Genomic DNA, 14373 nt, shown 5'->3' with positions numbered 1-14373 from the left:
AAGCAATGACCAGGGTTTTGTAAAGATTTTATACACATGTGAACACATTTTAGTTATTGTGGCAGGAGGGTAGAATTATGGGGAGAACAAATAGGTCAAAAACACTGACAGAATTCCATAACTTTTCCATGGCCAGGGGTTTAATGTATCTGTGGGTTAAATCCAGGATGGGGTGAGATATGTATCAGTCACATATATGACTAGGTCCTGTAATTGCTCAAAATCAAGTGCCAGGGAGAACTTACTGGAGCTTTATAGATTTCAACCAAGGGATATTCCCACAGATATTTTCCTTGGTAAGGGCAATTTGGGGAGAAATACACCATTAGCTGTTCATAACATAGCTTGAGGAACTAGTGTCCAACTCAGAGAATCAGCTGTACAGAACATTTGGCAAAGTATTTAAAATTTCAGAGTCTGAATCTTAATGAAAAAATTTTTTTTTGTAGGCTGGAAACCAGTGAGTTATATAATAATTACAATAAAATGTCACTTTCTGTAAGAAACACCTTATTTTAATTAGTATTAGTGGAAGAATTAGTAATTAACTAAAGAAACATTAATGTAAAATGTTCTCTAAAAAGTTAACTTACATTTGGTATGATTTAAGTTTATTGTCAACTAAGAAAGTCTTTTCTTACATTGATAATTTAGTAAAAATGAGCCTAAATGAACTAACTTGTTTATAACCTCCACCTTCTTTAAAATGGTGGTATAACTTGTCACTAATTGCCTGTGGCTTATCTTAAGAGTTAGTTGTCTGGGGTTTTTTAATTTTATACATTGTCTCAACAATAGCGATTTCCTAAAACAGTATTAAGAAAGCTCTAACTTGAGATGGTTTCGAAGATTAACCTTAATTTTGGCCAAAGTCTAATCTTGTCTGAATTTGGCTCATTGATGGGTCAACAGCTGTGTTTATAAGCAGGATCAAAGTTTTGTGTTTAACCACCATTAGAAGCAAAGAGATCAGCAGCATTTATTGTCTTTTACCACAAAGGAAAGAGAAAGGCACTTGTTAACTCAATATAGCACTACAAATGCAGTTGGTAAAAATGCTTATTTCATACATCTGTAAATCTATATTGGGTTACTCAAATTGCAAAGGCTGAGAAACCTGGTGCCCTCCCCTTTTACTTACTATTGTTCATTTTGATTTTATAAGCTTATGTAAGTGTTACAAGTCCCAAGGTAGAATATTCTGTTAAAAATTAGTTGAGAAGGCAAACAACTACATAACAAAGACATTAAGTTAAATCGCAATAAGCTGATTGCAAAGAAATTTCCAGACAATGTAACTTGATCCTACATAAGGGCAATGCTTGTTTTTACTAAGGTAGTTCAAAGAACAGTTGAAAAGGTCAGAAAGTAGACTTAATACTTTTGATTTCCCATGAAGACTGTGTCCATGCATGCAAAAGAAATGGCTGAGTTTGGAGTAAGGGATATGTTATCAAATGTGTATGTTTTTTCTTTTGTGAAATGAAATCCTCAAAGCTGATAGCCTAATTACTCTGTTGTGCTTAGTAAATATATGGCTTCAATAAATTAAAGTCATGTTAATAATCAGAGAAATTCTACCTATGTTTGAAGGGCCTATTTCTTTAAATGTATAATTAGAAACAAATGTTAGCTGTTTTGAAATTCTTTTCCAATGCCTGCTAAAATGTTTTTGAATCAGCAAGGTGTTAAAGAAACAGTGTTCTCTCCTGTTCCTTTTACTGAGCCTACCAACAGCTTGATGAAGATATAGTGGAACAGATTGCTACTTTTGAAGACATGACCAAGTTCTTATGAGGAAAATGCAGTAAAGGACTATCAAATGGCCATTTTTTTAATTTGCAGATTTTATTTGGACTCAGAACTAAGGTATAATAGAAGCCTGGGTTAAACTGAGTTTAATTTGAGCTACAGAAAAACATAAAGGCTAATCTGGAGCAACTAATTTTTTCTCTTCAGAAGTTAAGTCTTGGCCACAACACTGTCTCATAACTTCCCAATCAGCATTTCTGGGATAATGTCAGATTTTGGACAATTACAAAAAACCAGACACAAATGTGTAAACCAGATTTCAATTTCTTCTCCACTGACATGAGATTTAAAACAGCAACAAGAACATTTCTAGGTCAGTGTCAATATGTAGAAACAAATTACCAAAGAAACAAACAAATTGGCTTACATGGGTGTGCGATTTTGTGTTTTGGCAGGGAAAGGCACTGAATATTCACAACGTACAAGCCAGATCATAAAAATAAAATGGGACTTACGATTCCATCATTTTGAAAGAGTAGGATTTACTTCTGACATCTTGCAGATTTGTGATACCCTGATTTTTGCTTCAACAGTCCTAAATAATACAAGTTTTAGAACATAAATACAATTTTTTTTTTTTGGTCTTTCCACAATGTTTGTAAGTGAAGCAATCCTGAGGAAAACTTAATTTCAACAGAAGAAAAACCCTCTTAAACATAGTTATAAACAAACATGGAAAAACTAACTTAACTGGGACACACACACACACACACACACACACACACACAATCAGATCTCATGTTATTTATCAAGAATTAGAAGGATGAACAATGTATTCTAGTTTAAACATTCCCTATTATCTCAGTCTAATTTAAACATAACAGTTTACGAAGGATATAAAATTACAATAAAGTAATTGAACATACTAAAGTTTCACAGCAAAGTAGAAGGTGGAAAATGGTCCCGTAGTCTATATATAAGATCTAAAGACAGAAAAGGTTAGAGTTCTATCTAAATAAGTTAATACCTACAAATCCTTGAATTGTGTGTAGACAAAAACTAGGTGTTTTCATTCATCTTCATTTAATCCTCATAGTAACTCCATGCTAGTGATTCCTATTACCATCTTTCAGACAGGGCATTAACTTGTGGGAACAGAGAATCTGTAGAGATTTATTTATACCTTACTGACAAGCAGAACCATAATCTTATACTCTTCTATTTACATCACATATATCACAAAAACATGATATGACTGCTTTACACAATGCTGATTTCAATATTTAAAAGGATGAAAACTACTGCTACTAGTTAACATCTCAGAAACATTTTTTAAGATAACCTTTATTCCATACAGCAGATGTTCTAAGAGTGTTGAGACGCACTGTCAAAAGGAATGCATAAAGTATGCATAAAGTAAATGGGGTTGAGTAGAATAATCAGTCACATTTTGAAAAAATTGCAAATCAGTTTTTATATTGAATTGAATGATAATCCTTTATAATTCTGGAGGAAGTAATAATGTTCCATACATACAGATTGCTAACAAAAGTGTATATGTACACCCACACATATATATTCAACCACTTCCAGAGTAACTGAAAGGAGAGCGCTTTTTCTTCTTTTGTAAATGTTTGTTGAGAATTAGGAAAACATCATTTTTAAAGTACAGAAGGTAGGATGCACATTGGATATGCTGTGATAAAATATGTCCCTAGTCATCTCTCCTCTGGAGCTGAGGTGCAATCTCAAGGATAGCCTTAAAAGATGACTAAAAATACAAAACACACACACGTATATAATATATACATGTGCAGAAAAGAGTCAGAAAATAATTTTTCAAACCATCAATATTTTATTTCACAAAACAATCCAGACATTTGTAGAACTTACAGTATATTTGATATAAAAATAAGAAATTGTCCAAAATATGTACTAAAAATATGCTTATGGATCCAAGGTAAGAGTGAATTTACTTTACATTTCAGTCACCCAAAACAAGAGCTTGTGATCTCCTCCAATTACACACAGTGGGAGGGTCCTATGCCAGGAAAGACCGGATCCAACCGCTACGGAACCAGTGAGGATGGGCTACAAAATATATGAAGAGTTAAAGAAGCTCAATAAATCTTCAGTTAATGAATAAAAAGTACTTTCTAATTCAGTTAATGAATAAAAAGTACTTTCTAAAATAAGAGATGCTTTGATAAATAATCTTTGTTTATATAGCTTCGTTATAAATAAGCTCCCTCACAGGTGAAATGCACATTATTGTTTGCAGCTGGCTAGAATGAAGGATACAATAATCTATGAATAACTGGAACAGACCAGACACAAATATTTCTGCAGTGTAAACTAACCAAGCAAACAAAATTGATATATTTAAATGGTGGAGGAAATATGTAAAAAAGAAATGAAATATTTCTTACATGAACCCTGGCAAAAGTGTTACATCACTGATGATTTTACACATAAAGAAATGCCTTCTCTTTCCAATTTAAGCAGGTAATAGACATTACAAATTTGGGGGCTATGACTAGAAAAGCAGAAAACACAAATTAAAAAAAAATATGCCACAAACAACTCCATATTACCTGAGGATGTCCTAAGTGATGAATCTGAAACTGGCTTGCCATTTTACCAGGATAGCCAGTAGTTGCAAACAAGTTTTCATTAATGGAGGACCACCTAAGAAAAGACAAGAAATAAATTAATATTATCCTACAGATAACTATTGGTTTTCTAAAACATTATTTCTTTTTGCATGAAAACAATAATTTTATAAACCCAAATTTGTTAATATGGTTCTGGGAATTCTAGGAAAGTTGGCTGTAAATAATTTCTCACTCTGTATTTCTTAAGTGCTTATCATGTCCATTTATTAAGCTCCAAAGTTAAACAAGGTTAGTTAGCATAGTCCTTTTTTACAAAGAAAGTGGTAGGACAAAGTGGTAGTAGACACAAACCTGGTATCAGAAAGATACAAAATACTTAATAATACATTTAGAAAACATACTGAATGTTCTTATTGACATTTGTTATAAAATTAGTGATAAATTCACTTTTAAGTTCTTTGGGATGATACAAACACTAGAATATTTAGATATTTAAATGTTTAAGCTTCAAGGCATCCTCAACATTGGAAAACTATGCATTAATGAATCCAAGTGCTAATGAAGCTACAGGGACATACCCAGAATTTAAAAAGTGCAGTGGGGAGATAAAAAAACAAAAGAAAAAAATCTTTGGCAAATATAATGGCTAAATTCTAATTAATATTTTTATGTGTAGCAGATACAACTGCTTGTCCAACAACCATTCTGCCCCTTTTCGCGCTATATTCTGGTACAATGTGTCTGACTAGGGAATAACACAAAATTGGTTTAAGACAATGACAGCAATTGCCAATTCCTTTCCTCTTACTTTGAACATTATGGTATGAGGCCATGATGCCCAGAACTCTGGAGGTTACTTTGTGACTTTGAAGCAGCAAGTCCAAAGTTTTGCCACTGAGGATGGCAGAGGGCAAGGTTCTGAATTCTTTTTTTTTAATTCTTTTTTAAATATTTATTTTATTTATACAAGAGCTGGGGTACAGGCTAGATACGCGGGAGGGTGAGAGGATTCACCAGAGACAGAGCAGGTAACAGAACAGGCAGACTGACGAAATACACCCCTGGGCGAGAAAGAAGAGGCCTGCCGTGCCATGTGGGATTCTCACTGGCCGACCGGGATAGAAGAACCCGCGCTGCAGAGGCTGCTGACAGCTTCACAGTGCGGCGCTCAACCGCCTGCACCACCAGGGAGGCCCCAAGGTCTGAATTCTTTTTTTTTTAAAGATTTATTTATTTATACAAGAACCGGGGTACAGGCCAGATGTGTGGGAGGGTGAGAGGATTCAACAGAGACACAGCGGGGAATAGAACAGGCAGACTGACGAAATACATTGCTGAGGGGAGCTGTGGGTGAGACAGGTGAGGTCTGCTGCACCATGTGGGATTCTCGCCGGCTGGCAAGGATTGAACCCACGCTGCAGAGGCTGCGGACAGCTTCACAGAGCGGCGCTCAACCACCTGGGCCACCAGGGAGGCCCCAAGGTCTGAATTCTTGATGACATGGTTGAATTACTCTCTCAAAGTTCTTGTAAAATATCATAGTTGATGGACTTTAAATGTGTATTTGCTCACATTTCTGAAATCAGGATGCATTTTACAGGATGCAATCTATGGAGCTCATACATTCAATTGAATATATTTTTTTCTCAATAGTACATAGATTAACGATGTCCCCATGTTCTACTATAGTTTTACTGAAGGTATATTAGATTTGATGAAATACAACACATAATAAATGTTCTACTGGCTTAAGTTTCTGAATGAAAAAGAACAATGCAGACAAGTATGTTAAGTGAAGTGGGAAAAAAAGTAAGTTGCATATATATATATATCATGTACTATGTTCTCACAACAATGAAGCTTACATGCATAAACACAGGTCTACCGACATTAACATCTTTATCAGCAGGGAAACATAAGGAATCGTATGTTCCAAATTGTTGGGATGGGATTGGTGTAGTAGTAACATGTTTTGTGTTTCATACATTATTTCAAAGAAATATTGGAAAACAAATCACTGCCTTGTTGAAAACAAAAGACGAAAGCAAAGACTTATTGAAGACAGCCAAACAATCACAAAAATAAACCCAGTGCAAAGGAAAAGACAGGGAAAGTATTTTAGGTGTTGGCACATCCTGAGCAAAGTAATCAAACTCAAAACAACAAATTGAGACTGCAACAAAGATGGTATCTTACCTGAATAAGTAGGCTCGGTCTGTGTGGACGGGCCTCTTATCTTGAGGGTAACTAAAAGATAATATTTTGCATTTTATTGATTAAGTGCTAGACTCAAGTAAAGGAACTAAAAGAGAATTTTCTCCTTAAAGAACAAAATATCCCTTATACTTAAACCTTAATAAAATAGATGAAATATGGTAATGACATAAACATGATTTAGAAACATGACAGAATACCATCTTTCAGTAGGGTCAGTGTCTTTCTTCTTTTTTTTTTTTTAACATAAGTAGACATTGTTCAGATCACATCCTCCTCTGCAGTGTTCTTTTTGGGTTACTCTCAAAATAAACCTTCAATGCAAGGGTACCCATCTATGTTGTTATATAAAATCCTATACTCTAGTCCTCCCACAGGAAAGATTTGTTTTTGCTCTAGTGAAGCTCAGATGTACCAGGATGGTTCAATGAGTCATTTAAGAACAGTGATTGATATTTGGTAAGTAATAGATAAATATACTAACGAAGTACCTGGATCGAGTAATATCCCAAATTAACCAATCATTCCCTGCGACAGCTCCAACCTTGAAGGTGTTTTTTAAGCACCAGTGTGCTGACATTAATGGCATCTGCTCTGATTCAAGAGATAAAATAGCCTGTTGGGCCAAAAGATCATAAAACCGGATTGTTCCATTCTTCTCTGCAACCATAAGCTGTAAAACAAAAAAGGGAAAATTTAACCACTGAATTCACTAGTCAAATCTGAGAAGTAGACAGAGACTCAAGGTTGTAAGATAAAATGAAAACACTTGCAGATATTACAAACGGGAGATGTGATGCAAAGAAAATAAGAGCACCCTATGTAAAAATCTATCAAATATAAAAAACCTTACAGAAAACTGGGGGGAAAAAAAGAATTATTTGGTACAATTTTAAGAGGTGATATATGGTCACTAGGAAGAGACCAACCTAAAGTTTCTTTCTGGAAAGAGGTACCATTAAGTTATGCTGTCTAGAAAGGATAGCTAAGTATTTATTTTTCCAAAAATGATAAATAATAAATTTATATGTTACACATCCTTATACAATATAAGTTTGTTTCCAGAATGGAAGGATGCTAAATAAGGAGGAATTATTTAGAATATGGGCAGTCTTTGGAATTACAGGATTCTTAGTAGAAAAGTTGGAATTTCAAACTATTCTTTCAGAACAAGTAGAAATTTTAATACTACAAATAACAACATGAGGTCAATGACAAATATACAACAAAAATAAGCACAGTACTGAGCTTTACATGCTCTATCTTATTTTATCACTCTATGAGGAAACTGCTGTCAATCCCATTTTTGAAAGGAGACTGAAGCACAGAGGAATTAAAGTAAATTGTTCAAGGTTTCCCAGCTAGCCTCTGTCTTCAGGTCTTGACTTCAGGTCTTGAATACAGGTCTGTCAGAGCAGGTGTTCCTACAGGGTTAGAATGTGAAGACTGGAGAGTGGTCTGGTGTGCTGCATGTAGCTGGGGTAGGAAAAGATTGGAAAAAGGAGAAGACAAAGGAAGACTTACTAGGACCTAGCAAAAATATCTGAGATTTTGAACCTGACTGTAGAATTCCTGGGGATCTTAGCTGTAACTTATGGACTATGGAATATGAAGGGCCAGGTCTATCCGGGACCCAGTCCGAAATAAGCAGGAACAGGAAAGCATGCTGGGTTAAGGGTACAGCATCTATACTGAGACTGCCTAGGTAGGGTCCGGTTCTGCCTTCAGGAGCTACTACTATATGATCTTGAACAAATGACTACTTGGTGACTGGGAATTCATCAGTAAAACTGGGACTGATCCTATCTCATAGAACTGTTGGGGGGGATGATATGAGTCAATACAAATAAAGTGCTTAGAATTGCTTTAGTACAACTGGTTCTTATCACAGGTTGAAGTCACATTGAAACTCAATTCTAGCAAAATTTTTTCTTGTTGGTATTTACTGTTTCTAGAACTATTCTCAATTGTGATAACAGATTTTTGTTGTTATTGAAAGAGCAGGTAGAGGCTAAAAAAAGTTAACTAAATTGGAACTGCTAGATCTAAAAACGTTATGGGAGATTTTTTTCCTTTCGGGCGTCTCTGAAGCATAAACAGTACTATGTACTAAATTCCACTGGGGAAATATCTTAAGTAGCAGAGAACATAGAGTACTCGAATCAGATTGAGTTCAAATCTGTGACTGTGTGACCTTGGGCAAATAATTACTTAATGTTTTTGTATTTCAGTTTTCTCATTTATAAAATGAATAGAATGCTATCAAGCTCAGTGTGTTTTATGAGAATGAGAAAATACATGTAAAACACTCAGCACATTGTGGGCACTGAGGAATCATTCAACAAACGCTTGCTGTTACACCTCATTTCATTCAGTGGCCTTTTAAACTCTTTTCTCTTAGGGTCAGAGACTGAGATGTCCTCAATCCCAAACTCTGGGCCTATGACATCTTAAACTCTTGCTTCTGTTATTGCTACTTGTTGAGATCTCAGCTCCAACTGTGGTTTATCTGATTTATGAGCTTAGTCTCTGGAGGTCTTCTGATTTTGTACCTTTACTAACCATTAAAGGCTAGTATTTGTTTTGTGCTTTCTAGATTATGACCTTTTACATTGTTTGTATCTCTTGTTATTTTCATAAGAATTCTATAAAAGAGTAATCATGGATCTGCCTCTCTTTTCTTTGGTGACCTCATTTTTATGAAGACTATGTTTGTATAACAAAACAAAAATTCCAAGTTTGATCTGGTATGGCTGACCAATAAGAATCACTAGAATGTTAAAGTAGTAATAATAGTGTCAAAAATGACAAGTAGCTAAAATTGAGAGCTTATTATGTGTCAGGTCCTTTTTAAAGGACATTACAAGCATTTTCTCATTTAATCTTCATAAGTATCCATTTTGCAAGAGGGGGAAGTGAAGGCAATGGTTGAGAGGGCTTAAGAAATTTGTCAGAGATCACATAGCCAGTGAGTGGTGGAACTGGGATTTAACTCCAGACAGATAACAAACACATCTGTGTCACCTTTTTTATTTTAGGTTTTTGAGTTCAGTAATGACATGATAAAACTGCCATTTTAAGATTATTCTAATTAAAGTAGACAAGAAGGAGCAAAGGTTTCAGAAACATGCCAGTCTTGAGAAACATGCCATGGCTTGGGAAGTTACGTGTGAGAAGAGAAAGGTGACAATGCATCTTAATGACAGAGAAGAATGCACTCAAGTGAAAGTGAAGGAAAAATCAGAAGATCTGGAAAAGTTTGTCTACAGGGAAGGAAGATATCAAAGATGATTTTCAGATTCTGAGTTTATGTGATTAAGAGCAGGACTTCCAAACAGCCAGTAATGGAAACAAACAACTAAAAAAGGGGAGATGGGGGTGAAATTTTAATGATATATATAGGAAAAATAGAAGTTTTAAGTTAAGCATATGGAAGAAAGGGATCTGAAATAGCTATAAATTATTCAGGATAGAGGTGGTAATAATTTTCATTTCTCATTGAGGTCACAGTTTTAAAAAAGGTAGCTTAACGTATTTACACATGACAATATTAACATGTTGACAGAATACCTGATTATACTTGGATTTACTTCTATGAGGGAGATATCCAGGCATAAAATAAAGATCCAACAGTCCTGAAACAAGTTTTCATGGAATCCCAGGGCTCAGAGGATACATATATAAAGGCATCATGGCTCAGGATTACCTCTTCTATGAAAGCTGTTAGAAGATCTATTAATCCTTGTTTATGTCATCATTCTACTTAAGAAAAAAAATGATTCTAGCATTCTGTGCTGTTTTCTTTCTTTTAAAGTGTGTAACTTACAGACATGGACTTTATTCATTCTTTTACCCTCCATTACAATAAAGGGTACAGTGGAAGAAGAACAATTGACTACAGTAATTGACAAATACATAGTAAAAAAAAAAAAAAGCTGGAAGAGGAGAGGACCAGAATAATGCAGCTTTGAAGATTAGGGTTTGAAATGAGCAGGGCTTCAACAGAGCAGTGATCAACAGCATGAAAAACTGCCTTGGGAGTAAGAATGGAAGAAGAACCTATTGGATGATTAAAAATACCACTGATGACTACTATTGACAGAGTCGTGGAAATTGAAGGACACTGAAGAGTTAGATCAAGGGATGGGAGAACATGAGTTCAAGTTAACAGGTACAGGCAAACCTCATCTAATCACACTTTTTAAAAACTGAAGGTCTGTGGCAACACTGTGCAGAGTCTATTGGCACCATTTTCTGAATAGCACAGCACATTTAACTGAAAAGAAGACGCATGTCTCTCACTTTAAATCAAAAGCTACAAGTGATTAAGCTGAGTGAGGAAGACAAGTCAAAAGTGGAGACTGGCCAAAAACATCTTCTCAATGAAGTAAGAATTAGGGTGAATTGGAAACGCGTAGTGTACTTTTAGAAAGCTCTACTCTGAACAGGAATTGAAAACTACTGCAGCTAGGATAAATATGTCTCATGCCACTGGTACTCTGGCTCATGCCATGGTTTCTAAGAATGGACTCAACATCTTTTCTGAAAATAACAAATATTGTTATATGTGGTCTAGGCATGAGGTTTTAGAATGTTATCTATAGAAGGGCAGGAAAAGTATACTCAAAATAAATGTCATTTGTGGATGATGGTTGTCAAATAAAAAACTTGAACTATAGAAAACATTTAAGGTACAGATTCTAGACTATTCCAAATGCATTTGTGTCAATTAAGAGTCTCTGAGGTACAAAAAGTGATTGATTTTCTCCTCTATTTGTGTATGTATTATATACATGTCTTTTCAGCTTGATTAAAAAAAAGCTAAATTATAAATAACCACCTTGAATGTTTCCTCAGGATGCCAGCACACACTCATTCCAGGGGAATGAAGAACAAAATGAGCTGTCTGCATTCCTTCCAGGTTCCAAATCCTAATAAAAGGAGTACAATGTTAAATATTTTTAATATAACACTACTAAAAAATGAGATTTTCATGAATTTATTCACAGCTATTAACCAGAGGTTATATCGTTACTTAAGACTATCATTTAAAGAAAACAATTATTTTAGGAAGTGTACAAGAGGAAGAATTGAAACTTTACCATACTCAGTGGTAGAAAAAGTTATATTTTCTCTCTAATTTAACATGACAACACCGTAACACAATAATCAGTTTATATACTCTATTTTGTGGGCAAAATCTTTTTGTTTCTAGGTCACTAATCAGGTTACATGCCTACATCAGTAATCATTTCAATTAATAATTTCTACCAGGGGTTATTTAAACACACATGTACACACACATTCAAACAGCAGTGCTTCCATTTTCAAATAACATGAAAAATTTAGAATGAGGTGATGTGAATTTTGGAAGAAAGTAATATTCCACACTTATTCTGCTTTTGGGTTTCCGTCCCAAGGCTATTTCTGACCTTATCCCTTTTCTGTTCTGGCACACTCCTCCAATTCTATTTTTCAAAGATTGCCAAGATTGATAGCTACCAAATGAAGGAGTGTTGATGGAACAGGAACTTGGTTCATCCCAAGCTAATTCTCCTCAATACTTACAAATCCATAGTAACAGGGACCAAATTATTTATTGACTTGGTTTACCATCTTGGTTTCCTTCCCTTCCCATTAGGGTGGAAATTAAGACTCAGGATCTCAGTAATGGTACTTTGCTGTGAAAAATGTTATCTTCCATCCAGAGTGTTCCTTTTCCAGCTCAGCCACTATTATATTTCACAGCTACAGTGTAGCACAGTGTTGGCATCATAGCAAAGAGAAGTTGGTGAGTGGCTGGCAAAATGCTCAGAAAGTTCTAGTACCTAAGAACTGAATTCATACATTAGAATGCCTTGTATTTTTTCTTCTAGGATTTATAGTATCTCATTAGGGACCATATAATAATTTCAACAAACTTAAGGAATATATCTTTAAAATCTATACAAAATTTATTTCAAAGAAAGTAGACATGTTTATTGACAATGCTACAATTCTGCACCAAACCAAATATTGTCTTCCTTGCAGAAATTACAGGCTCTCTAATTTTAAAGTATCATAGTTGCTCAGACATTAACATAAATGTTTTTCAAAATGATTATCTATTTGACGAAATACTTTAGAGGCATACTTGTTCTCTTGCCAAATCAACTCTCTGTACCAAGTAAGGGAGATAATTATAACTGAATTGAAGAGGGGAATCATATTTATCAATGGTTTATGCAATTGTGTTTCCCTTTCCACAATGAAAAAGATTATTAATTATGGCAACTGAGTATTTCATTCTTCTCTATTGCCTTTTACACAATAAAGTGCTGGACTAGCATATACTTATTACCACTATTGAATTTGTCTTGCAGATTCAGCAGTTTCATGAGAGAAAAGTTAAAAGGCTCCAGTATTTTGATCTTATTCTAATGTATACTTGATTTTTGTTTGTTGTTAGATGAATTGAATACATATCAGAATATTTTCATATTTTAAATGAAGGAAACTTAGGAGGTAGAAAATATGGTTATTATATAAAAATAGATCAATTAATGAAATGTATTCCTGTCCAGTGAACCCAATTTTAGTCTAATTTTTAAACAGTATTTTATTTTGAACTGAACCTGACACTTTAAAAAATGGTTTAAATACACGTGGAGGGTGATCCAGATTACTTTATAGGAATAGGATAAAATGATTCATGGTTTATAATTATATGCTTATTAAATAGTTCTCAGTGGTTGCATAATACAAGTACTAAGTATACAAAGTACAAATTGGCTAAAATGAATTCTCTTAACTAAATTAGCTACAGATGGTAGACTTTAAGTTGTTAAGTCTTATTTCCCTTTATGCTAGATTCCACAATGAATCTCAAAATCTTTTGCGGTGTTCAACTTATTTTTCTGTATCTTGACTACTAAGTTCATCTTGTTAATTTTAGTTTTGTTGGATAGTCACATTTATTTTTTTGACACTTTTTTTGCCCCATACACTGTAAAGATACAGTTCATATAAGCATACAGTTCAAAGAGAAAACATTCAAATGGAATAGCACTCAAATTAAGAAACAATATTTCCAGAGCTCCAAAACTTGTCTTGTAATTCTTTCTAATCCTGCTTCCTTGTCTTCCAACAAAAAGTAACCATCATCCTGACTTTTAACACCAGAGCTTATTTTGCCTATTTGAATACTGTAAAGGTGGAAACATATGGTATGTATTTTCTTGGTCTGGTATTTTTCATTTACCATTATATTTCTCAGATTTACCAATATTGTGGCACGTGTGTGTACTTGGTTCATTTTCATCACTGTATGTAGTATTTTCTTTTTTTAATATTTTATTTTATATAATTCTTACATCATTTTTTCATTTTTACACAATGTATACATTTTCATCTTGGTTATATTCCCCATACAATTGCACCCTCCCTTATTTTGACCCTAATCCTTCCTCTCCCCTCCCCACCAGTAGTGTGTCTCTGGTTTATAGTTGATTGTTGATTTTGATTTTTACTTTGTATTAATTAGTCTTTTTCCTGGTCCCTTATTTAGGTTTTCTAAATTCCTGCTATGAGTGAGACCATCCGGTATTTTCCTTTTTCTTTCTGACTTATTTTGCTGAGCACGATCCCTTCTAGCTCCATCCATGTTGACTCTCCTGCATTGCTGGTGGGAGTGCAAACAGGCCAACCACTATGTAGAGCTGTGTGGAGATTTCTTGACCTACTAAAGATAGAGCTTCCATATGATCCAGCAATTCCACTCCTAGGTATTTACCCAAATGTAGTATTTCTTAAT

General features: G+C 34.5%; 1 protein-coding gene across 2 annotated transcripts in view; it reads right to left on the bottom strand.

Annotated features, from left to right (window-relative positions):
• Positions 1-3572: 3572 nt before the first annotated feature.
• The window catches only part of NUP37 (nucleoporin 37), a 32942-nt gene continuing 22141 nt past the window's right edge, over positions 3573-14373 (bottom strand). For both annotated transcript variants that reach the window (XM_037513772.2, XM_037513773.2), the window contains 5 exons: positions 11422-11512; positions 7073-7254; positions 6564-6614; positions 4347-4440; positions 3573-3843 (listed from right to left, as the gene is read on the bottom strand). In XM_037513772.2, the coding sequence (XP_037369669.1) occupies positions 3730-3843; positions 4347-4440; positions 6564-6614; positions 7073-7254; positions 11422-11512 (532 nt within the window). In that variant the 3' untranslated portion in view covers positions 3573-3729. The remainder of the gene's footprint in view (positions 3844-4346; positions 4441-6563; positions 6615-7072; positions 7255-11421; positions 11513-14373) is intronic.

The sequence above is a fragment of the Talpa occidentalis genome, unplaced genomic scaffold, assembly GCF_014898055.3.
Source record: "Talpa occidentalis isolate TD23 unplaced genomic scaffold, MPIMG_talOcc4v2.1 talOcc4.16, whole genome shotgun sequence".
NCBI classification, from domain to species: Eukaryota; Metazoa; Chordata; class Mammalia; order Eulipotyphla; family Talpidae; genus Talpa; species Talpa occidentalis.
Note: the sequence above shows the minus strand (reverse complement) of the source record. Positions and strands in the feature narration are given on the sequence as shown.